The sequence below is a fragment of the Acipenser ruthenus genome, chromosome 12, assembly GCF_902713425.1.
Source record: "Acipenser ruthenus chromosome 12, fAciRut3.2 maternal haplotype, whole genome shotgun sequence".
NCBI classification, from domain to species: Eukaryota; Metazoa; Chordata; class Actinopteri; order Acipenseriformes; family Acipenseridae; genus Acipenser; species Acipenser ruthenus.
The window spans coordinates 34428342-34453802 of record NC_081200.1 but is presented as its reverse complement, the minus strand read 5'-3'; the positions used below and the strand labels follow the sequence as shown (position 1 = coordinate 34453802).

General features: G+C 36.3%; 1 protein-coding gene and 1 long non-coding RNA gene across 6 annotated transcripts in view; one reads left to right on the top strand and one right to left on the bottom strand.

Moving 5' to 3' along the window:
- The window catches only part of LOC117416833 (sodium- and chloride-dependent glycine transporter 1-like), a 48805-nt gene extending 38308 nt beyond the window's left edge, over positions 1-10497 (top strand). For all 5 annotated transcript variants that reach the window (XM_059034913.1, XM_034028248.3, XM_034028249.3 and 2 more), the window contains 7 exons: positions 180-283; positions 1904-2141; positions 2305-2439; positions 2825-2924; positions 3119-3219; positions 3738-3908; positions 4804-10497. In XM_059034913.1, coding sequence (XP_058890896.1) covers positions 180-283; positions 1904-2141; positions 2305-2439; positions 2825-2924; positions 3119-3219; positions 3738-3908; positions 4804-5010 — 1056 coding nt within the window. In that variant the 3' untranslated portion in view covers positions 5011-10497. The remainder of the gene's footprint in view (positions 1-179; positions 284-1903; positions 2142-2304; positions 2440-2824; positions 2925-3118; positions 3220-3737; positions 3909-4803) is intronic.
- A 2867-nt stretch (positions 10498-13364) lies between these two features.
- LOC117416955 (uncharacterized) lies at positions 13365-25178 on the bottom strand. Its single transcript, XR_004546664.3, has 4 exons — positions 24980-25178; positions 19991-20158; positions 15432-15485; positions 13365-13613 (listed from the first exon to the last, which is right to left on the bottom strand). It is a non-coding gene; the product is annotated as an uncharacterized LOC117416955 (long non-coding RNA).
- Between the last annotated feature and the right edge of the window lie 283 nt (positions 25179-25461).

The window sequence follows — 25461 nt, the reverse complement described above, 5'->3', positions numbered from 1 at the left end:
TATGTGACTAATGCCATCTGACCGTCCATTAATAAATGATTGTGAAAAAAAGGTCAAGTGACCGATAGGAGTGGAATGCCCTGAATCCCTGAATCGTTCTATGGTAGCTGTACACCAAAGCGTGATCGTTCAGACAACAGAAGCCAAGTGTCTAAAGCTAATCTGTCTCCTTGTTTCAGGTGTGGGGGGATGCTGCCTCCCAGATCTTCTACTCTCTTGGCTGTGCCTGGGGTGGGCTCATCACCATGGCATCTTATAACAAATTCCACAACAACTGTTACAGGTACAGTGCTGCGCACAGCAGTGAAACATCGGCATTGTATTTACATTTGATTTCTTCACAATTGGTTTAATAATAGTGTATTTGAGAGCCAAGTCAAGTCACAGAGGCAAGGGTTTGGTCTTAACCCATTTATCTGTGGAATTTTAATGCTTCTGTTTTAATAGAGCTTTGTCAAAAAAAAAAAAAAATGGTTACTAGGTTAAAGGGTTAAAATGCCACTATCTGTTTGGGAAGTGTACTGCACCATGTGCAAACCTGAGTTGGTATTGTGGGGGAAACTAAACTGCATAATACAACAGTGTCCCCTACTGGTTAAACCAGAGCATTGTTCAGTTGAGAAGTGATCTCCAACATTTCTGTATGAAAATGCCATTAAATTATCTTATTGATTTTAAAGGTAGCATTCATTTTATATATATATATATATATATATATATATATATATATATATACATACATACAGTGCCTTGCAAAAGTATTCAGACCCCTGACCATTTCTCTCATATTACTGAATTACAAATGGTACATTGAAATTTCGTTCTGTTTCACATTTTATTTTAAAACACTGAAATTCAAAAACAATTATTGGTAGGTGACATTGGTTTTATGTTGGGAAATATTTTTAAGAAAAATAAAAAACTGAAATATCTTGAAATATCTTTCAGTGTTTTAAAATAAAAGATCAAACAGATCGAAATTTCAATGTACCATTTTTGTAATTCAGTAATATGAGAGAATTGGTCAGGGGTCTGAATACTTTTGCAAGGCACTATATATATCATTTTTTATTAATCATAAGCACCTTACAGTTGAAACCAATTCATGTGTTTCCTTGGGATCACACGGTGGACTTTTTAAGTTTTATTTTTTGTCATCATAAAAATATTCAGTGGGTTTACAAGAAACCTAAATGTATTGTGCAAGTGGGTGTCATTGTAGCTATGCTAATACTACTGGAGTCATCTGGATAAGATTATCAGGCACTAAAATGCTGTGTAACAACATAAAATTGTGAACCAAACCAAGGGTGTCTGCTAAGAAATAAATAATAAATAATAAGGATAAAAAGCCCTATGTTTCTCTAAGAATTAGATAAAGTTTGCTTCCCATAGGTCCCTGCTGGTTTTTATTAATTTCCAGGCACTAAAGAAGATTACTTTTCAAATGTATTATTATTATGAATTAGTCATTTAGCAGAAACTTTTATCCAAAACGACTTACAGAGACTAGGGTGTGAACTATGCATCAACAACTGCTACTGCAGAGTCACTTACAATAAGACCTCAGTTTTATGTCTGATTTTAATAACCTTTCCTGCAGCCCCACCTGGTGACAAGCTGGAATGCAGTCCCCTAAAGTGAACAGATCAGTAACCAAAATGCCAAAATATTTAATGCCATCATGGTCATTACATTACACTAAAACATTAGGATAAGAGCTATCCTAACTAAAATAATAGACCTATGCTGTGCATTTTAAGTTTAAATCTCTCTGTAGATATGTCCATACATTCTCAGTACATTTACATTTAGGTAAATCCTCATTCCTTTTCATTATGGTACATGCATGTATGCGAGTGCCAGCGTCTCAGTTGCTTGTGTCTTTTCTCTCTGGATACAGGGACAGCATAATCATCAGCATAACAAACTGTGCAACCAGCGTCTATGCAGGCTTTGTCATCTTCTCCATTCTGGGCTTCATGGCGCACCACCTGGGCGTGGATGTGGCTGATGTGGCTGACCACGGACCTGGGCTAGCTTTCGTGGCCTACCCAGGGGCCCTCACTCTGCTGCCCATTTCCCCACTTTGGTCACTCCTTTTCTTCTTCATGCTCATCCTGCTAGGACTTGGAACTCAGGTGAGCCACATCGCATCCTGAACTGCCCTTCCGATCAGTCTGATTGATCTTTACCAGTACGTGGAAGGGAACAACAGATGACTGTTTGTTTGTTTGTTTGTTTGTTTGTTTGTTTGTTTGTTTCAGTCTTTGTTTCAGTCTTTGTTCTTTTGTTTTTCTGTAGTTCTGCCTGTTGGAGACACTGGTAACAGCTATTGTGGATGAGATTGGGACAGACTGGATAATTCGGAATAAAACATACGTGACCTTGGGGGTGGCGGTAGTTGGCTTTCTGCTAGGAGTGCCTCTGACATCTCAGGTAAAAGCTGCTTAACACTAGCATGCTCTCCTGCTTTCTAGGAATAAATAAAATAAACAAATGTAGTTAAAAACTCCCAGCTAACCTACACTAATTACCCTGTGCAGGAACATTTTGAGTTGTGCATCCAAGAATACCATCTGATTGTGAGAGCATGTCCTGAGCTGAGAAATAGCCTTTATTTGGGTGCGGGAATCCTGTTCATTGCACACAGCAACAAAAAAGTTCTGCAAAGTTGCCACACTAAGAGTTAAAGGTTTTGAAATATTTTGGTTTGTGCCATGTGGGTTTTTAAACTTTTTGTCCAACAAAACAAATCCTGATAACTAGTGCTGCTGAGCCCGTTTTTGATAATGTGTTTTTTGGGTTTTTTTTTTCCTCACAGGCTGGGATCTATTGGCTGCTGCTCATGGATAACTATGCAGCCAGTTTCTCTCTTGTCATCATTTCCTGTATCATGTGTGTCGCCATCATGTACATTTACGGTAAGCATTAAAACTTGGGAAGGTAGTGGGAATCTTGAAAGATGTGAACGTGTTTTGTTTTTGAAGTTCAGCCAAAGTCTTGTGTGTTTAATTTCAGGCCACTGTATGAAATAAAATACCCATTTTTTTGGAAGAGGACGTATTGTAGCTTTCATGAACATCCATGTTTACCCTTTAACTTTCTGTCTCTGTAGGGTTCCATAACTACTTCAAGGATGTTGAGATGATGTTGGGTTTTCCTCCTCCAATCTTCTTCCGAATCTGCTGGCGATTCGTGTCTCCTGCCATTATCTCGGTGCGTGACATAGCTGTGGCCTAGTTAGTCTTCAAAAGAGAGCTTGTGGACTGTCAAATCCAGCTTTGGGACATATAAGCTTTGTAGGATGTTTGCAGGGTTTGTCTGGCGTTAATTTGATTTAAAAAAAAAAAGTTACCAAGTAGAAAAATGTTTTATGAAATGAGTGCCAAAGCGCAATAATCTTGAGATTTAACAATAATAGATCATGAGGAAGAGGCAGTGTGCCTGACACTCTGGGCCAGCAATGGGAAGGAAAATGAAACTACTGTTAACAAACAAGTACCATGAAATTGAGAAGAAAATTAGGTCTCAAGTTTTCTGTCACCAGTTTTGTAACCGTTTGTATTCTACTGTTACTACTTGCCAGATGTCATAGCTCTATGCTGCATATTTTCCCCCTTTGAGATTTTATTTAAAATGTTTTTTCATTAGTGTTTTACTATGAAAACTGAACGATAAATCATGTCCAATCATGCTCTTTTAACGTCATTTATTTATTTGATTTTTTTTGTCAGTTTATCCTGGTGTTCACAGTAGTCCAGTACAAACCTATTACTTACAATGACTACATCTACCCTGGCTGGTCTTTAATCATCGGATTCCTAATGGCTCTCTCTTCCGTAATTTGCATTCCTATCTACGCCATATACAAGATCTGGACGTCTGACGGGACAACGTTTCTAGAGGTAAACGTGTACAAGACCCATTCTGAAATATTACCTTGGGAAAACGATTCTTCTTTCATTTTTGGCTTTCAGTTTATATTATTATTATTATTATTATTATTATTATGAGTAATTCAAATGATAACCATAGAGTTTAGTTAATACAGGTGCACTCCACTTATAACAGATCCTGTTAGAATGGGACATGCCCCTGACAAACATGGGTTTTAATTATTATTATTATTATTATTATTATTATTATTATATTATTATTTATTTCTTAGCAGACTTATCCAGGGCGACTTAGTCGTGAACAAAAAATACATTTCAAGAATCACAGTACAAGTATTAATACAATTAAGAGCAAGATAAAATACAATGACTTCCGTTCTAGTAAGTACAAGTATATTACAAAATACGAATCAATATCAGAGCAGATAAGTGTCAGTGATAGTTACATCAGGATACGATTAATGGGGTTTAATGGAGAATTACTCTGCTTAAAACGTACTTGTTTATAACGTATATACCTTTTTAATACGTACAGTTTTCCTGTTCCACAAACAGTTGCTGTTTACTTTTATTCTTTTGTATTTTTGTTGGCACAGCCATTGTACAGTTTAAACGTATACAATTAATTACATTTAGCAAATATAATAAAATATAATATAATGGTACTGCTTATTACATTGTACGTCATCCCACAGGGGTGTGCTTTGTTCAAATAACAATTTTGCAGTTAAGCTTTCTTGTATTGTTTATATGCAAGGTACTTGTGTTCGCAGTTACATACAGCATTTTGAATTGTGTTTACTACGTACTTCGTTTATAAAGTACTCATTTCCATTGTCCCTTGGAGCCCGTTGTAAGTGGAGTGCACCTGTATAACCGTTTTGTACGTTTTCCTCCTTTCCAGCGTGTAAAAAACGCATTAAAGCCAGACCCCAGCTGGGGCCCAGCCCTACAGGAGCACCGGACTGGTCGTTATGCACCGAACGTCAGCTCTGGCTCAAACTTGAACCAGGAGGGTCAGCTCCTGCACACTAAGGAGAAGCCAGAAGAGGTCAGCCTCATGATCCAGGGCAGCAATGACTCTGCACACAACCCAGAGGCCAGTGCGTAAAACCATGGTGCATCTTCAAAGCATTTTACACACAGCAGTGGGTGAAGACATTCTTGTGAAAACGTAACCTTTACATATTGCAAAGGCTTATTATTTCTAATCTCTATAGAATGTGGTTGTCATTTGAATATTTTTTTTGTCTGCATAATCTGAGAATGTACATTTTTGTTTGCATGAAAAACTATAACTTGCCTACACACTGTTAGTTCCAAAACTAGCAAGGTGGAGTACATTATTTTCAGATCTTTTATGAAAATTGAGTATGGTAGAATAGCAGCCAGGCAACCTTGTAGTATCTTGTTAGAGAGCTGGAGACAATTTTCTTTATAACAAAAAAATAAATAAATAAAATAACACACACACTGACCCAAACCCCCGTTCTCAATATAGCAGGTGTTCTGTTTACCATTTTTTATTACACTTGCTATATGCTAAAGACTCACACTAACCAATCAATAGTGTTTGGGTAAGTATTGTTTTCTGTTTCTTAATATAAGCAATATCATACTTGTATATATGTAAAAAAATATATATTTTAGCTTGTTTTGAAAATATCCTCCAAAACAAGTACATGATAGTTGTTCATATATTCCATTGATCAAAAGACAAAGTCTCATTGTTTTACAAGTAACCTATGGGTACTGTTTTCAAGGAATCACAAACAGCAATAATTGTTTGGAAACTGGGTTCTATTTACACACATGATGGACTAATTGGACTACAGCCTAACATCAATAAAATGATGTGGAAACAGACCTTTTTGACCCACGCATTAATGATCCAAGTGTAATAGAATATACGAATGGTGCTGCATAAGAATTTAAGAAATATTATGCTCCAGCTCTCTAAATGGACAGCCTGATTCATAAAACACTTATATATCCACGGTTAGGCCCATGGTGAAACCAGGCAACCAATGGACCACAGAGGAAATGTTTAAGAAATGTTCATGTGTTCTGTGTTTCATTGGTTGCCTGAAAAAAGTTGCCCAAAAGATGGCTTGTGTTTATCTGCTGTTTTAAAACTCATCTTTCCAGAAAATACACAGAGAAGTGGTATAGGCAACTAAAGGAGAGATATAAAATGATGATACTTAATTATTAAAGTTGCTTGGTACAACTCTGGACCCAAGGTGTTATTTTAGTAGGTCTTCCAGTAAGGTTGTTGTAAATTGTGTGTGTGTTTTTTTCAGATAGAATACTACACTTGAGAAGGGAGCATAGGCATTAAAACAGTAGGACGAATGTTATGAAATTGAATGCTTGTGATAAGTTACAGAACAGTATTTGATGCCCCATATTAACAAAAAAGCACAAAATATATTCTAACATTCCCATATAAAACTATAGTATGCATATTTATTTTAGTAAAAGCAAACTAGTAGTTTGGGAAGCACTATACAATACTTACTTTCTTTTATTTTGACGTGGGGAAATTTTCCAGGGGTTGGGCTGGGCTTTACCCCATTCCTCTATTCCCCTTTACAGCATGCTGTTAAACAAGGAATCCAGCCATTTAGTCTACATACAGCAAATAGCAGTTTGAACCAGCCTTTTTAGAGAAGTCATAAATCATATAACATAGCCTACAATTTTAAGAAACAAAAAGGTACATTTTGTAAAGCACTATCTTAAATAATAAGAGTAGTGTTTACCTTTCCTCATTTGTGACTTGATTTGTTTTAAGTGAAACTATTTGCTAATTGCTGAGGATGTTTCAGTAGAGGTGGAGGACTTAGTGGAAGGTGTGGATGTAAGGGAAGCCTTTTACCTCATTCATTAGTAAATGTCATTGTGATCTGTTGGTTGTCTTGTGAACATCTGTAATTGGCTCCAATAATCTCATCATCTCATTCGGTGCTGCGGTTAAACAGGTGACTTGAGTCTTCAACACTGTTAATCTGGCTCCCGGTGTAGGTAGTTCCTGGGATTGCTGTATGACAGATCCATTTAAATTTACTGGTAATCCTTACTAATACTACTCCATTGCTTGAGTTTTTGTGGATGTATTAGGAATGTGGAGAAATGTGACTTGTGATCCTTATCTATTGCTTTATAAACATAAAACAAATAGTGGTTCTCTTAAGTCATCCAAAAATGTGAAAGCAGCAATGTGTACCACACACAATTAAAAATATACTGCAGAACTTCCATTATCTGAAACTCAGGGGACAAGGAATAATGTAGGTGTTTGGATATCAGAATACTTGCATATAGAGGTTTGCAGGGAAGCTGCAACCAGTAGTTCAACTACAGTGTAACTACATTTTTTAAAGATTCAGCCAGTTAAAAAAAAATAAAATAAAAAATAAATCTTGTACTATATTTAAATTTATAATAGAATTGTTATCCCCCTAAAAAAATGTCAAGCTACATTGATTTTGGTACAAATTGCATTAATTATTAAAAGAAAGACAACTGCAATATATTTAACTGAACCTTATTCCCTTTGAGCGTCCTCAGTGAGCCCCTGTTCTCTTCCTTGTACAGTGATGTAAAGATGCACCCTTAGGGATGTTTTTCTGTCGTTTTTTTGTTTGTTAGTATTGTAATTAGGTTGTATAAATGTGTAATATTTCCTCTGTGTAGTGTTGATTTGCTATGACATAATCTAAGTATTATTAGTGCAGCATAGTGCATGTATTGATGTTTATAATTATAACGATTCTCAGTACCTTTTAACAGAACAGTTTACATATGCCATGTTGTTTCTTCCCAAATCTCTCAGATTAAGGCACCTCTGTTACCCAGTTATAGTAACACCTGCCTCACCTAAAAGCCAGTTGGTTTTAAAAGTCCTGCAAAACCTATAATAGTATATCTTACAACTTCAGTAAAGGAGCAGTAAATGGGGACAAGCAGTGTTAAAAAGTGTTTTAACAGTATGAAATTTCAACTACTATACATTAATTGTTAAGGTCACTAAGTTTTTTGTACAATTTATGTAACTATGGCTATCTGCAGTATATGCTGTATTTAACACATACTTCCTTCTATTTATTTGGCTTTTTCACTGCAGTGATTTAAAGACCGCACACCATTCTCTTAAGCACACTACCTGCAATGCGAATTACTTCTGGAGTATGAATATTTTAGTGGCAAATAATACAGGTAGTCGGTGACTTTTCAGCAAGGGTGGAGTGTACTAGAATATCACTAAAATATAACTTTAACTGAACCTCTTTTATATACAATAAATGCAGGCAACATAACCTCACCCACTCTCTGATGATAAACCATCCTTCCAAAACTTGGCACATACATTACACACTTAGAAGTAGTGCCACACAATTTATACATTTACCAAAAGACACCCTTGCAGATGCAGAAAACTACAAAAAACTAAAGCCTGCAAATAAATTTGTGCAGACAAAGCACAGGCCCATCAATGCCAGATGCATTATAGGGACCATCTGTCACCAGTCAGGTGCATGTGCACAAAGGTGTGGTGGACATCGCAGACCGTGGTAGGAAGTCAGTGGGTTCAGGAAGGAGACAGCATTATTGATGTCTCCAAATGTATAATGCTGCAAAAATGCTTCCTTGGGGAACCAGCCATTTGCACAGTAGTTTTAATTGTAATGTATTTCTTCTAGGAATTCTTCTAGTTTCTAAAATATTACATTTAATATTATTAGTAACTAAAACATTACATCTTCAGTCAATGGCACTAACTTGGTGGGTCAGATTGTGTCATGGGTTTTTTTAACGTCCTACTTTATCCTGGGTGATGGGGATTTACAGTTTGGAGTAGATTAAAGCCGACAGACCCACATCAACTTGTCTTTTTTTATAAAACTGGAGGTTGTTTTGTTTGAAGTATTTTTAAAATAAAAAAAACCCTGTAAGCACAAAGCCATTTTTAAGGATCTGCCTTATCCATGCCTGTTATATATGGAGTCATGTATGTTATAAATGGAAATGCATGGAATTAGCTGTACATGCTTACTTTCCTGAGGATTCTGTTACAACCCTAAACCTAAAAAGCAACAGCTGTGTATACATTTTTCTCTTGGTATGCGTATATTGTACAAGGTTAAGGTTCAAACTGTAGTTATATGTACCATAGGTTTTTAATGATATTTTTGGGACATACTTGCGATATGAACTTTTAAGACAATATAATACGTATGTCATGTTTGTGTTAGGAACAGTGTCTCCTGATAAAGGAGGGTTTTACTTGTGTTTGTTTTTTCAAGCATACTTCATACCAATAGGAAGTTGTTGTAAGTAGCAATATCTTGTAACACCCTCATGGTATAATTAATATGTCTGATAGAAAAAAAAGCGACCTGTTGCCGTTTTACCAGCAGAGCAACTAAAAATATTCAAACAAACATTAGAAAATGAAGGTGTTAAACAACAAGTGACAGTGTAGGGCATTTTGCACAGATGCATTGTCATGCTTTTTCATGGCATTTCACCTGAGGAAAGGCCTGCAGTTTAGGGGCTGGTTTCCCGCCTACTTTTAATCTCGCTAAAGATAAGAGACAAGTGACCTCATACCTATTTTTTGTTTTTAAATTTTAGAACATATATCCTGTTCATCCCAGGTGGTTTACAGTGTAATTTCTCAAACAATTTAAGCTTTGGTTCCTGATTGTCTTTTTTTTTGTGAATCAAATCTCAGGTTTTACTTCAGATGGGACTGCTGCTCTAACCATTACATTTTGTGTTGCACTTCTCTTTATTGATGTTTATCATTGTACATTGTAAAGGTATAGAAGTGTGTATGCTCACATGTCAGAGATATAAATTAGCCCAACTCCATATATATATATATATATATATATATATATATATATATATATATATATATATATATATATATATATATATATATATAAAGGCTTTATATATTTACATTTATAATTTTCATTGTTTATTTAAAAATAAGACAATTTTTTAAATAAAAAATTAACGGTACTGTTGAGATACTGGAACCCACGTATTTGTGCATCTATAAAATATCAGTAGTTGAACAATCCTGTTAGAAAACAGCGGTTACAAAAAAAAAAGAAAAAGAAAGGAATGTCAGTCAGTATGTGTATAGTATGTTAATATAACAATAACTGTTACTACTGTTTTCAGTGGTATAAACTGATATTCTCTTAAGTGTCGTTGACATTATACACAGACTGGCGGTGTGTGTGTGAGGGTGGAGGGGAGGGGGGACCAGTCTCAGTTCATGCCAGCTGCTGTGGAAGTGCTCTTGTTGGGGCAGAGCAGCAAGTAAAATCTAACCTGCTTTTCCTTTGACAGAAGTGGATTCCCTTGTGTGCCCTTTACTCTGTGCAGAATACCCTGTTTGTCCATTATGAAACAGCATGAAAATGTATTTGTATTGTCACAATTTTCATTTGAAGTATGGAATCCCAAGCTAGCTTTAAAATAAAATAAAAACCTCTAGATGATGTGTACAATACTGTATTATGTTATAAGATTATTTGTCAGACATGTGAATAAAGAATAGCAATTAACCTTAAAATGGTTCTCTGTGTTTTTGGGTTGTGTTCAAAAGAGATTTTACTTTTTAGTCTTTATTACCTTTATCAACTATGTCCATTCCTCCTCAGTAATCCACACATTTGAGGTCCGTCCTCACTATGATAAGCAGGATGTGGTCTTGAGGCCAGGGGACAGGTTTCTGTAATGTAAACTTACAGCAAAAAAAAAAAAAAAAAAAAAAAAAAGGAAGAAAACTACTTAGCAGTAAAATGCATAAACCTTGGATAAATTATTAGTATTATTTTAATAATTTGAAAAGTTCATTTAATTAAAGCTCTCAATTATAATGTCAGTTTTGTTTGGCTCATAAAACCATCTTTTTTCTTTTTTTCTTTTTATACTTGCCATACAACAGACAATGTGAACTTGAAAACTGTCCCAGCTTCACTGACAAACGAAGGCAGAGCATTCCACAATTTAGGAGCTGTACAAGAAAAAGCCCTACCTCCTGTGTTGCTTTTGTTGACCCTAGGAATTACCCCACATCCTGTGATCTCAGAGTGCAGTTTGGAAGATACAGAGTCAGTAACTCCTACAAATAACAAGGTGCTAATCCAGTCAGGGCCTTGTAAGTTCACAGCACAATCTTATAATCAATTCTATACTGCACAGGGAGCCAGTGTAAAGAGGACAAAACGGGTAATATGTTCACTTTTCCTGGTTTTAGTCAGAATTCTAGCAGCGGTATTCTGAACAAGCTGCAAGCGGGATACCACACGTTTTGGGACAGCATAAAAAAGTGCATTACAATAATCAATTCTAGATGAAACAAAGGCATGCATTAGTCTCTCGGCATCAGATACAGAAATAATTGGTCTAAGTTTGGCCATATTTCTCAAATGGTAAAAATATACTTTAGTAACTTCCCCAATACAAGTCTCAAATGATAGATCAGGATCAGATGACCCCCAAACTTTTAATTTCTACTTTAAGTTTTGATGAGAGACTGCAAGGGTCGAGCTCATGTAATCCCACATTTCCTTTTAGTTGGTTCTGTGCGGTGGGTGGGTGGTGAGGTGGGGGGTGGGGGTGGGGGTGGCGGGGGGAGTTGGTACAAAAACTTTTACTAAAGTCTTAGAAGCTGGCTCTGCGTCAAGTGTTAATGTAAACCTTGATGGTAAAGCCTGTGTGATGTGTTTTGTGTTGGTGTCTAGAGTCAGAACTGAACGAAAACTTTGTCTCCTTTGTTGGGTGTCTGTGGGCTGGTCAGTTTCTATGCCGTGTTTCTTTGGTGTGTGTGCCGGATAGTTCAGAGATAAAACAGGCGCTGAGACAGATTCTGTTTAAAACCTTGGCTGGTGGACCCTCTATTGGTTGAAGAGTCCTGTAAAGAGTAATCATAACAGGGAAACTTTACAATATATTCTGAAGCCAGGTGCCAACAATATTAAACTAGTTCAAAATCCCTAATGAAAATAGATTTTTCTTTTTATTATTTTTTCTTAAAATCTGGTCTCATTCCACTGCTACATAATCTTGATTGCTTGGTGTAAAGTGTTTTTTTTTTTTTTTTGAAAACCTAAAAAGGCAAGAATAACCTATAATACTCCAAACAGTATTCCTCTGCAACTAGGGAATATTTGTTTCCTTTAATTAAGGCTTTATGAAAACCTACTGATCTGCTGACAGTGCTTTGTAGGTCAGTGGAGGAACTCTGAAGAGACAAGAGCATTGGGAAAACAGCAAAGCTTTTTATACATATTAGCAACAAAAGATTTCGTTTTTTTTTGTTTTTTTTATACTGTATGTTCAAACAAACCAGCATTGTTGAGCAAATAAACAGTGAAAGGGGACTAACAAAAATATATAACATATAGTATAGTTTGGGCAACTACGGGCTATTTTCTATATAGAGCTGTTTAAGTCACTACACAATTGTGTCTCAGTTATCGCTATTTTAATCTTAATCTTTTTTTTTTTTGTATAACCATCACCCTAATCACTCAGAATTACTTAATCAGCTGGTATGCCCTATTCATACATTTCAATGAATGTTATTTATATTTTTTCTGGACAACTATGACTACTATTGATGCCAAAATGTCAGATAGTAATACATATTTTCCCGTCATAAAATAATTGTTCAAATGCACGCACTGAAGTTAAGTATAATTCATTTCAAACTGGAATGCTCTTAGTGACGGCCTCATTACAAGCTTCTAATTTGAAAGCATTACGAATAAAATTAATGCTGACAGGCTGGCAGGGAGTTCCAAGGCCCTGAAACGACTTTAAATGAATCCCATGTGCACGACTACAGGAAATGATAGTATACTTCCATGATAAATTGAGTTATCTGGGTTATAATAACTTCAGAGCTCAAAGTTTAATGCCAATTGGCACACATCTTAATAATGCATCCTGGGTGCCAGTGATTTATTACTGCAGAGGAATGGCAGAGTGCAGAGGGTATTCTCAAATTTTGATTTAATATCAAAACCCAACCACCCACCTCCAGCAACTGCCAGACACGATAGTTCAAGTATACATGTAGTTAACAAGATCGTTTCTAATCACGTATTGGAAGAATAACTGTTTTCTAAACATTTTTGTGTGAAAGCCTTTGAAGCCCACTGCTGCATAAAGTTTTATGCAACAAAGAAAAACATTTACCATAAAAATAATGTTTTATTCCAGAATTAAAGATCCATTACATTTTCTCATTGGGGAACCCACTGCAATGTGCTGATTTTGAAAATAGACAAGACCACTGTGATTTCACTATGAGCCACAAGGGGGCAGTCTTTTTACAAATATCAAAACACTGAGTAATACACAAAAAAAAATTGTCAAATTAAAAAGTACTGGTATGCATTTTATTTAAAAAAAAAAAAAAAAAAAAAATAGCGAAAAGGGAGATCAGCTCTAAATATTCATTTTGGAGCCTTTTTGGGACAAATATCATGTCAACCCATGTCACATGTTCTGGCATTATAAAAACAAAACAAAACAAACAAACAAACATGAAAGCATGAAAACACCAGTATCCTAACATACAAAAATAAAATGGTACAAAACCAAAAACCTACCTGACATGGAAGGTTCTCGTCTTGTTTCTGTGACCTCTGACCTGTATTGATGTTCACCTACACACTCCTACAAAACAACAAACAATTAATTTATCAGTAATCAATGCTCTCCCGTTTGGTTGAGGTACAAAATCTATGCATTCGCATACGTTTACTGCAGGTTGCACCACTCGCCAGTATTTAGCACACCATGGAATTGGTGATAACTAAAATAATTGTTCTTCAATACCAAGACCACTTTTTAACACTTCATATTAGGTTAACATTGCCCTGCTAAGTGATTACTGTCTATACCATATCTTACTTCTGTATTTTTTTTTTATTATTTATTTATTTATTTATTCTTTACATGTAAATGTTTCTAATAATACACAGAAGAGAGTAAATTGTGAAAATGATGTGCCTTATGTAAAACCACAGTGGGTAACTGAACTATAAACAACCACCACATTCAAAGGGAGCTGCAGTATTGTGGATGTTTTATTTATGTACTTCTTTTTCAGATGTTTACATACTTTCCAGACTTGAGTCATCGGTTATGACTGCACCAACAGCGATTTTCTCATTAGCCTGACTGCTTCCAAAACTAAAGGCTCTCTCTGAGCATAGTGGCTTAATGCACTGCATAACTATAGCTATACAAAGAGCATTGTGTTCCTACAAATCGCATTTGAACATATATTGTATTTTCCTTCTTGAATGTTTTTTTTATTGTCAAGATATTCAAAAGTTAAAAAAAAACCCTGCATGTCCAAAAACATCATGATTCAATTTCCCCTCTATAGGGGGAGACGAAACCTTCAAAACTCTAATACATCTGGGAAAGATCATAGGTAATGTACAAAAAGTGCTGCGCAACTGATTTAGAAAACAGGGATGTCATAAACGACGTGGGATGTGATTTTAGTGTATCAGGAAAAGCATTTGTGTTTCAGAGTCAAATGATCACAGCAGGGTATTCTGTAGCCCTCTCAACTCCAGTAGGCTTGTTTTGTGTGTTGGCACCCTGCTGCCAGGATCAAGATGATCACTGAAATAGCTTTATATATTTCTGGCATTATTTGAAAAGTAGACTATAAAATGAGTCAGTGATGTTTACCCTGCTTTAAAAATCTCCGGAACACAGCAGGTGAAAAGCGTGCATAGGGATGATTTGCAATCCAGTCCATATTTAACTTTCAAAATATTCTGAATTTTTGAAAGGAGATAAATTGTGTTTGGCTGCACTGTTGGAAAATGTTATTCTCATTGGATACAGCATTAACATTAGTTGCAGGAAAAAGAGATGAGGTAGAGAGCTTTAATATCTTCGTGCCAACAGTGGGATGGAGAATTCTGCTTAAAATGTCTTTTTTTTTTTTTTTTTTTAAAGGGGTTACAGAGAGTGAGCATTCACGAGTCAGAGAAACGGAATGGTTACATTTTGCTTGTACAAATGTTGTCTATGTCTAAATAGGAGAGGTTTGCAATGCCAGGTTAAAACATCTAACTGTGGCTTGAAAGGGTTAAAAAAAACCTCAAGTTTAAACATTGCTGATCACTGCGCCAGATGCTTTCACTTAGAAACTATGTGCTCCATTGAAACACCACGGACCAGCACATACACAGGAGGAAAATGCTTCTGTGAGGGACTAGTGCACCCTGAAACTGTGTTCTCTGTTTGACACCACTGAAGTTTACACCCACAGATGATGATTGACTTGTTCTGCCACTACTACTATCACAACAAATTACTTTCCAGTAGCTCATAAACTCAAGTATAATCACTACGTTTTAAAGCTACAGATTAAAAAAAAAAAAAAAAAAAACTTTATATTTTTCTAAATCTAAATAGCTGCATTAAATGATAACTCCTTTGTCTCTACAAGAAATGTTGACTTCTCACCTGTAAGAACTGAACATCCTTTTTCCAAAGTTGCATTCCTGCTGTAAGATGAACCTGTAATAAAAAATGTAAAAATGATGTATTTAAAACTTAATTTATAAACAAGAAAAGTGGGACACAGTTGCATGATTAAAATGTTCCAATGTACAGTTTGTTGCCTGGTTTCAATGTGTCTGTTATGTTTCAATGTGCTAGTATCCTAGCTGTGCAGATCTTACTCTTTTACTTCTTCCAAACGAAGCGGCACAGACATCAAAAAAGACCATGCAAGGTAAATGTGGACAATCATGCATAACACATTTAAACAAAATCGTTGGAAATCAGGCAGAATTTTAACAGGGATACAAAGTTGATTTTTTTATTATTATTATTTTAAAAAATAAATAATTTACAAGAGTGATCACTTTTAAAGATTGCAGAATAAGATCGGTTATTGCCCAACAACTAAGCCATTTGTTTGTAAATGGAAAGATGTGTGTCAGAATATAGGTCTGACATCCTACTTTATCCACAGAGCAGGTATCATATTCCTCTACCGATATGAAATTATAATGACATCTTGTGCACTGGAATATGACAGTTATGCTCAGCCCTATGACTGGGTGCAATGTACCCAGTCACAAAGGAGCCAGGTGCACGGGTTAGGCAGAAACCATCATGCACACCCTCCTATAAAAAATAATATTAGTGCTTTCATCCCTGTAGACAATACAAGCAGACTGGAAACAAAGACAGCAAAATAAATCTGAAGAGCTAGAAAGTTTATCAGAAGGACAAGACGAAATCTAGTTCTTTAACTTATTTGATAATTATCACTGCCCTGCTCGATTCAATAATCCAAAATGTCTCTTTATATTTTATTAGCTGGGCAGCTGCTGAACACATACCTAACCTACTGTGTACTTCTAGTGTACTAACCCTGCCTTCAAAGAGTAATCAGGCCTCCATTTCATCCAATTCATGTTGGCCATATGAGAGCCAACAGGTATCAACTGATGAAAACCCTGCTAAACAAAGTTAAGTTTATTATAGTTTTTGTTATCTCCTGCCACAGTCATCCAACCACCACGTGTTAATAAAAAGAAGTTTCATCCAATGAATCTAACATTACCAGTGCATTAAAGTCTGTTTTCCATTTCTTACAATAAGTGCTTTTGTTCCCTTTGAAGACAGAAGTGTTTTCCAGTCTATTCCCCTCAGAGTCTGGCTATTTCATTTACTGTTTGCATTCCGCTCCGGGACTGGGAAGATCACATATTCCAGATGGCGACTATTAGGGTTGGCACACAGTTAACAGGAATCACATGTAACCCTTTAGACACCAGGAGAGCGTGCTGCTTTTTCATTTTATATTATTATGTTTGGTTCCCCTACAGTATGTGTAGATATTTTGTTAACTGGATGCATGTCTGGTTCTGTACAGTGCATACGTTGCATGCTTTAGATAAAGAAATTTAAAAAACAAATGACACATTTGCTTTAGGCACCCATTTTTTAGACATATTTCTCCAAGAAAGTCACAAACCTCTCCCTTTGTGTAGTCCTGTTTGCATTTGATCAGTTGTCGTTTGCAACCATCAGATTTAAGTTTTACTGTATATCTGTGCTGAGAATGGCAATATGATGTTACAACACGTAGCACATGATCACTGATCTTTCCAGCGTGAAGCTCGCAAAATAATTTTGAGCCCAAGCTTTATTTTTCTTTTTTTTTAATATTAGATTCTGATACTCATTAATGACCAAGTTTCATTGCAATAGGAAACGTATTGGTAAGTGGCAAATGATGTATGCATTGCAGATGACAGTTTCAAGAGTAAGTAGTTCAACACAACCTATATCCTTAGCATGTGAAATCAAATCTCATAAGAAATGTCCATGCACAGGTTCATCAAAATTGGACCTATTTTTGCAGGAATTTGTTTTAATTAGTAGTTTCTTGCTAGCTTTATAAAGTTACTAAAAACTTTTTTTTTGGCTTAGCACTCTGAATGTTTTTGTTCACAACCACAAAGGCCATTGGCAGTTCTCACCTCCCACTGTTTGAAAGTATTTCTGCTGCTAAGATTTATTACAGGTTCTAGAAGTATCTGGTATCAGTAGAAACTAGCCCAGTTGAGTCATCTGGATAGACAACCTTGCACTTCAGACATTATTTTTGAAACACATTAAAGTGTGCATTAAACAGGCTAAAAAAATAAACACTCTAATATCTAAGTTCAACCACTTCAACTAATTAGAAATCAGTTGTCTGTCTGTCTATCTATCCAGCTTTTTATCCTATGCAGACAGCTTAGGCCAGGGAAACCAATGAAAAGCTATTCATAAGTTACAAACAATCTAGCAGAAAACTGAAACTTTCTAGAAATCCCCAGTTGGATTTACGGTCTGTTTTTGCAAAGTGGGTACCAGGTGGAGCTAATGTAAAGAGAGCAGAGCTACTCAGTTTTTATAGCAAGTCCAGACAGAAAATAAATATTCTGCGTTTTTCTTCCCCTGAATTGCCAGCTTGTCTATCAATCAGTTTCAGAACATCATTATTAGGAATGTGTCTGCTCAAAATGACCTTCTATAATAAAATGGGGAGACAGAGTTTTCTCTAATTTACAGCAGTACAGCATTCTGTTCCCACACCCCCCAAGATATCAGTGTCAATCTGCCACCCCAATTGACTGCCTACATATGAAAACTGCACTTGAGGTAACAAAGAAAATGGAATCTTTCAAACTTCCAGTTACCTCACCACTAAATTATGCCATCTTGGTTTATGCTGTAGACCAAAGCCTGCTCTTGGAACATGTGTAAACACTTTGGTTTGTGTGCAGCCTTTGGGTAGTGTGTAAATAAAGGACATGCCCCCATTACTGATCATTACACTGCACACAAGCACAACCATATGGCAGGGATCAGAAGCCGCGATACTGACAGCAGAAAGAGACTCTTATTGTAGTGTTAACCAATCATAATCCTGCCAGACCACTGCGGTTTACAGCAGAGGAATGTGGTCCAGCCTCTAAGGCAGTTTTGTCAGAACACTGAAAATGGCTACACCTTTTTATTTTTTGGTGGAAAGAAAAGCCTCCTGTGATCCTGGGCTCAAGAGACAGGAGAAACAACTTGGTCAACACACCTGCTAACCAGCAGCCTTTCTGAATGATACGCACTGTAGAATAATAATGAAATTACCCTAACAAAATTAGTTGCTGTGCACAACTTTAATGTGGTTACATGGCACAGTCAGTGAACAAATATAATTCAGATTTGAAAAATACAGCAGTAACAGATTTTCAAAACCACCTCTCTCCTATCTGTATTTAACAAACTATGTATGGCATATCAGGCCAAATGTTATAAAGCAAATAAGCTCTTGGATATTGTACATAAAGAATGAGGCTATATGCTTCATTGCTTACTTCAGATGCGTCACAACTTCGTCAATCTGAACTACATTTAACTTTTCCTTTATGGCATCAATATCATCCTCAATACTGGAGCTTGTTGAGAGGCTAGAAAAATGGCTATTTGGGGGAAAAACAGAGTAATGAGATGACACAGATATATAACCTTAACACTCTGGTTAATTTAAACCAGACAGCCACTAGGGAAGTTAGAAGACACAAGTTCTGTACCATAATACACTCAAAATGAGCATATTTATACTTAAAAATGTGATAATATTAAACTTCTTACATGCCCCCTATTGGTTTACATCTTGGCATTTAAACCATTTTTTGCCACAGATCATACAAAAAAGGATACTTTGAAGAGAAGGTTGTTTTTAAAGGGTAAAATCTTCAGACTAAAATCACTATTTTTATGGCAGAGTTGAACTGCAAAATGAAACCTTTTGTTAGGGAATTCCTTTATATGCCGGCTCGTTTTAGCATTTTAATGCATGTTCAGCCATTTAAGACCTAGAACAGATCTTATTCCTTTTTAAACTAGTAATTCATAGCATTGACACTAGACACAGAGGGCATTACTTAATAGATAGCTGGCAATTACGACAGTTAAGTGACCCATGCACAAGGCCTTGTGCTTAACAAAAGACAAGGCTACTTATCTTTTAGGTAATAATGAGGATATTGTGGTATTGCTTTTATGAAATGAAAATACTTTATTGTACTGTACGTGGAAACATTTTGACCCACAGGAATCCATATTAATAAACAGTCCAAGCTGGGATTCAGGCAATAACATTGTTGGCACCATAAAACATCAGTTTAGTAATATAGCGTGACTCTCAGATGTATTAAATGCTGACTGGCAGTTTTGGTAAATGAATACTCAATAAATACAATCTGCAAAAGAACAGAAACCTTGGAGCACCAGGCTGTAGACTCTTCCTACTTGTGCTTTTCCATCCTTGAATCATAAACCCAGGATACGGAAAAGTGCTTAAATTCGAAAAGCAGTTGTGCTATGGGATACTCTTACGATTTGAGCAATTTATCCAAGCTGGATGGTTAAAAGTCACTGAAAAATTTGTGAGCAAATAGTTAAACTGACAATCAACAGAAGGTGCAATACAGACCACTTCTAATCGTTTTGATACTAACCGCTCTTCCCTTTTGCTGTTTGTTGTTTGGGGCCTGCTGTACCCTTCCTGTCCGTCACATGAACTCCTGGCACTGCCTGCTGTGCCCAATTGACTGGCAGGCTTACTGCTGCCAGTCACAAAGCTTACCACACAGGGGTTGTAGTTCATCAATACATTGTTTTCATCCCTGAATATTACAAACAAAAACATCAGTTAGACATGGATAATATTGGTAGCTAATGCTTATCTGAGGATTAAGACGCATCAAGACCGTTTCAGTGTATCATTCACTCAGAGAGATATCTAATTGCTTACTGATGAAGCACTCACTAAATATAACTTAGTGACGCTCACACTTATGCAGAATTTGAACATCTCCACCAAACCAAAATGCAGGAACCTTTATGACCTTTATAACCATAACCATAACTACAAATATTCCCTAACAGGCCAGTTCAATAAAATAAAGTTCAGTTTTGTCATCTGCTACATCCACCCATGAAAGTTTTGCTTGCAGTTCCACGAAGCTTATATTTTTATTTTCATGCCCTCCGATCCCCTCTCGTTAACGGCCCCAATCTCTGTGGAAATCGTAAAATCAGATGCAAGACAGATTAAAGCAGAAGCCGAAAACCTAGGGAACTGAATGTTATTATTCTCTTTAATCGTATGCCAGGTTTCTAGCCTTAGAGAAGGAGCTGAGATGGTGATTGAAAACACCCCAGCTGTGGAAGGCTGAAATTGGGGGTGGGTGCTCAGGGGTGACGAGGGGGGTATGGAGGATTAACAGGGAACATTCATTTGGACAAAGCCTCACATCATTACCTCTCCACATAGGCATTCATTTAGCAGGGTTGAATTCCCTTGAGAGAGAGAGTCACTGCTGTAGCCAAGGTGAAGCATACGTATCTACTTCCAAATCCCCACTTAACCTACTGCAACAGGCCAAGGCTTATTATTTGGCAAGAATTAAAGGTGGTATCGATCCCAAAATAAGTAAAATAGGCCACTTTTAATAAATGAAATAAAAACTGACCCCAAAATAAAAAGGACAGTTCTGCAGAGTGTTGTTATAACTACATTGAATTATGAGTCATCATATTGTTGAATCCCATAATTTGTTTGTCTAAGGTTGTAGTAAAGTTTAATAGAAACTGATTTTACAGCTAAATAAAAAAAGATTGTGAAATGTCTTGAACAGTCTGTGAAAAATGATTTAAACAAAAGGATAATAGTGTTAGACATGATTTAAATTCAAATCCATCCATAACTTCTAACTATAAGTAGCTTATGTTTCAGTGTTCAGTTAACGCCTTAATCATTTTTTAACATAAATGTTAAATGAGGGCTTATTGAAATACTGAAAGAGCCAATAATTTTCTGGCATCCCCTGGTTTATAAAAAAAAAAAAAAAAAAAAAAAAAAATCAAGTGGGTTTTTAAATAAAAACTCATGTGACTAAGAACAGCTCAGTTAGCAACTGTGCCTCCACTGTCTTAAAATGTGAGAGATGGTTTGTGTTATAAATGTGTCCTAAATTAGCAAAAAGTAAATGCAACAAGTTGGAATAAAATTAAAGAGAAATTATTGGGATTTGGCTCATTGCAGATCAGCTGATTTAGACTTTTAACCACAAGATCAAAGCAATGGGATGATGGTAAAACAGTACATTTCAAAGAAAGCCTCAAACACAACAATACTGTGCTCCCTCTTTATAACGCTGTAGTCAGGACTCGGGAGGCATAGGGAAGAGACTGTAAATTTTGTGTTACACCTTATTGCGAGAATACAATTGCTAGTATAATGGTGTTATAGGGTAAAAGGAAGCCATGACCATACTGCCTTATAACTTGTTCTCGAGTATAACTTATTCTGTCTTATAACCTGCTCTTCCGCCTTATAACAAGAGAGCAATGTAACACTGTAACTGCAGATCTAAAAATTCACAAATTAAAGAATGACCAAAGCACACAGGGACTAAAAATATTTAAGAGAGAGCCAGGAACAGTGTGCCAAACATCCATACAAACTTTGCAGTGTTATGCATGGTGGATAAATGGAGCTGCCTGTGCCAAGATGTACTGTATTATTAGTCTACCAGTAGTTCCTTATGGGATTTCTAAAACCACACTTTAGACAGAGCACAACAACAATGAATTCCCTTCTATTTGTTTATTTAGCAGACTATTTGTTTATTTAGCAGACGCCTTTATCCAAGGCAACTTACAGAGACTAGGGTGTGTGAACTATGCATCAGGTGCAGAGTCACTTACAATTACGTCTCACCCGAAAGATGGAGCACAACGAGGTTAAGTGACTTGCTCAGGGTCACACAATGAGTCAGTGGCTGCGGTGGGATTTGAACCGGGGACTTTCTGGTTACAAGCCCTTTTCTTTAACCACTGGACCACACAGCCTCCTAAGTGTAAGTGTAAGTGATCATCTGATTTTAACCTTTTGTGACACTGCATCCATATTTTATTAGATGGTCACCAACTACCCACATTTTTATTTTTTTTAAGACATATGAAAAAAGCGTAAAAAAAGGGCATAACAGTCACTGTTCCCTTAACACTAAAAAAATAAAAGATGCATTTTTACTACTTTTGTGTTTTGGTCCAAGCAAAAAAGGGTTAAAAACAAAACAACTGCATACTTTTGAAAGTCCAGTGAGTTGCTATGAAAAGACCACCCTCCTGACAAACAAGGTTTCTATTGTACCTGGAAAGAATTACTTCTATGGGAAGAAACTAGACACAGTGATAGTAGTCTATTGTGTAACAAATTACATTGGAGACTGCCCAGTGTCCCTAAACACCAACTGGCAGATCCTGAGGGACATAACAAACAAAACTTACATTTAAGGCACAATATCTTATTGTCAATGTTACTCTTGACTGACCAGCTTTGACCTTTGCTGCAGGGAAAAAAAAAAAAAAAACAAAGAAAAAAAAAGGCTTTTGTCTATATCCAGGCTGGGCGATATTAAACTACCCTTTTGTGGTATAGAATAAACCTGGCAGACTTTTTCACTGGTCTTTGAAAAAGAGGATATGAAGTTATCTTAAAATACCATTGCAAATAAAAAAAAGGAAGGAGTTCTTTTGATATTAAAATTTTTATAGCATTTAATAAACATCTCTACCAGGTGGCTGACTGGTACTCCAAAAACAAGTATGGCACCAACTGGGTCACCAACACCAGCATCGACCTTGGTCAGTGTGGCTTTTAATGAAATAGAACTGAAGAACCATTGTAAGTGCAGTATATTAAATAAAGCCAGAAAAAGTTATTTGGCTACAGTCCAATGAAAAGAGGATACTAGTGTTCTCATATCCTGTTAGACATAAATAGAGACCAAATATTTTCAGCGGGAATCTAGTTTAATGCAGGTCGTGACCTTGCCAGAGCAGTATGTGTAGGACTACTGTATGTGCCATACTGTTCATGTTCATGTGTTCATGGCGCAGAAGGAAGTTATTAATTATGGGGAGGCCTAAAAGAAAAATAGTGCAAGTTATACTAAAACTCAAGCCTTGGGCGGTTAGAGGTGCATTGGGCTGTAGGGTTGTGAATCTAAGTCCCAGCACAGTAACAGTACCTCAAATATTGTCTTGCTACATGAGCTATTGCAGCTAGAACAACACTTTTCTCTCCATCAGTTTCCTTCACTACACCTGGATCGTGTTACAAACAACGGAATAAATATATTGAGCTTGAATAATGAAGTGCCCTGATACTGTAAAGGGAAATTAGACTCACTTACTGACAATATGTATCAACCACATTACTGACACTGGGCATTGTAGAAAACAATTGATGAATTTGCATCTAAAAGTCTACCAGCTGTCCCACCAGTGAGACCAGTGGCAATACCCCATTGGTTGAAGTTGACATTCCCCATTTGACTTGGGGGGTTATGGATAAATCAGATTGAAGGACCTATATAATAAGTTGGTCACATATTCTGCTGGAGATTACATGACATTAAGAAAAACTGGACCTTGACTGAAACCTCGTGAGCCACAAGCACGATTCCTGCTCTGATTTACATGGGTTTTTACAGCTATTTTTATCATGAGAAAGTGATTGACTCTGCCCTTAAAGTCACGCTGCCAAAAGGACGTCATGACTGTAGAGTCGATTTTCAAGTGCATGTAAACCAAGCCATTTTACCTTAAGTCTAATTTCACAGTTAATTGCTAGGAATAATTTACATATTTTTGAACTACGATACATGCTTACCCTTTGCAGTGGGTAACTTCATGGTCTATACTTTGTCTACCAGTTTATCAGAGACAGGAGAGCATATGTTTAAGATAACTATTGTTTGAACTCCCCATTAATGTATAGGAGTACTGCGGGGGCAAGAGGGTTGTTCCAGTAGTTCTGTGATTGGATTTGAATGAATACAAAAAGTACAAAAAATAATTCAATGCTACATCTTGTATTACTTCAAAAGATTTAATTTTTACTTTTTTTCTGAAGCTTTACAGTTTTACTGACTCCTTAATGCTCAGTTGGCACCTGATTTTGCTCTAAAGTGCCGTAGGTTTTCTTTGACCTTCGATTAATTTAAAGCCAGGGCTCTCCTGTTTCTGCGTAAGATGATACAGGATAAAAGCCTGTCTGAAACTGTCTAATTATTCTCCATGGACTAGCTGAAAGAGAACAGCACAACTGTTTAATTTTGGCACAAAATCACTACTGCAGTCTGATACTCCATCTGATAGCCCAAAGTAGAGATGCATCTGTGGTGGAAGATTATTATTATTTATTTCTTTGTCATGCGTGTTAAAGTGAATTAAGTCACAAAAATGTATAAACACTCTGGCCTACTTGGAATGAAATAGAGGATTGGCAATTCCTAACCTGTAATACTGGAACATATTATACCTAGGAGGAATCTCATAATTTATGGAAGAAAACATCTGTTAAAAAAAAAATATGAAAAGAAGAATCCAAAAACTATACAAAGCATCATAAATCTCCCTGGTTTCCCCCCTACCTCTGTGCATCTCCAAACTCAGGTCAACCAGCGTTTCTCCCAAAATGTTTTTTATTTCTGGAAGGTCCAACTCTACCAGTTTCCATAACAACTGTGGGGGTTCACATGCCTTCAAGAATCCACTATTCCCATCATCTGGTACACAAGCCATCTGCGGGACTCAGCTTCTCAGGGACTGACTATAAAGACTAATAAGAAAACCTGAAAGGGCAATACAATTAAAGTTACTGCCCCACGCAATGTACAACACACTTAACATTTTAATAGATTTGCAACAGTGGAAAGAAATCTGAAGAAATAGAACTGTACAATGCAAATGTTAAAACAATTTAACCCTAGCACTTTGTTATGATCATCAAAAGTCATTGTCTAGTTCCTTCTGATTCGGACACTTTTTAGAGTAATTTATTGTTTTATTTGTATTTTTAAAATGAATAAAAAAATAAAACACATAAAAGTGGTACAAAGCATTGAATTTGCAG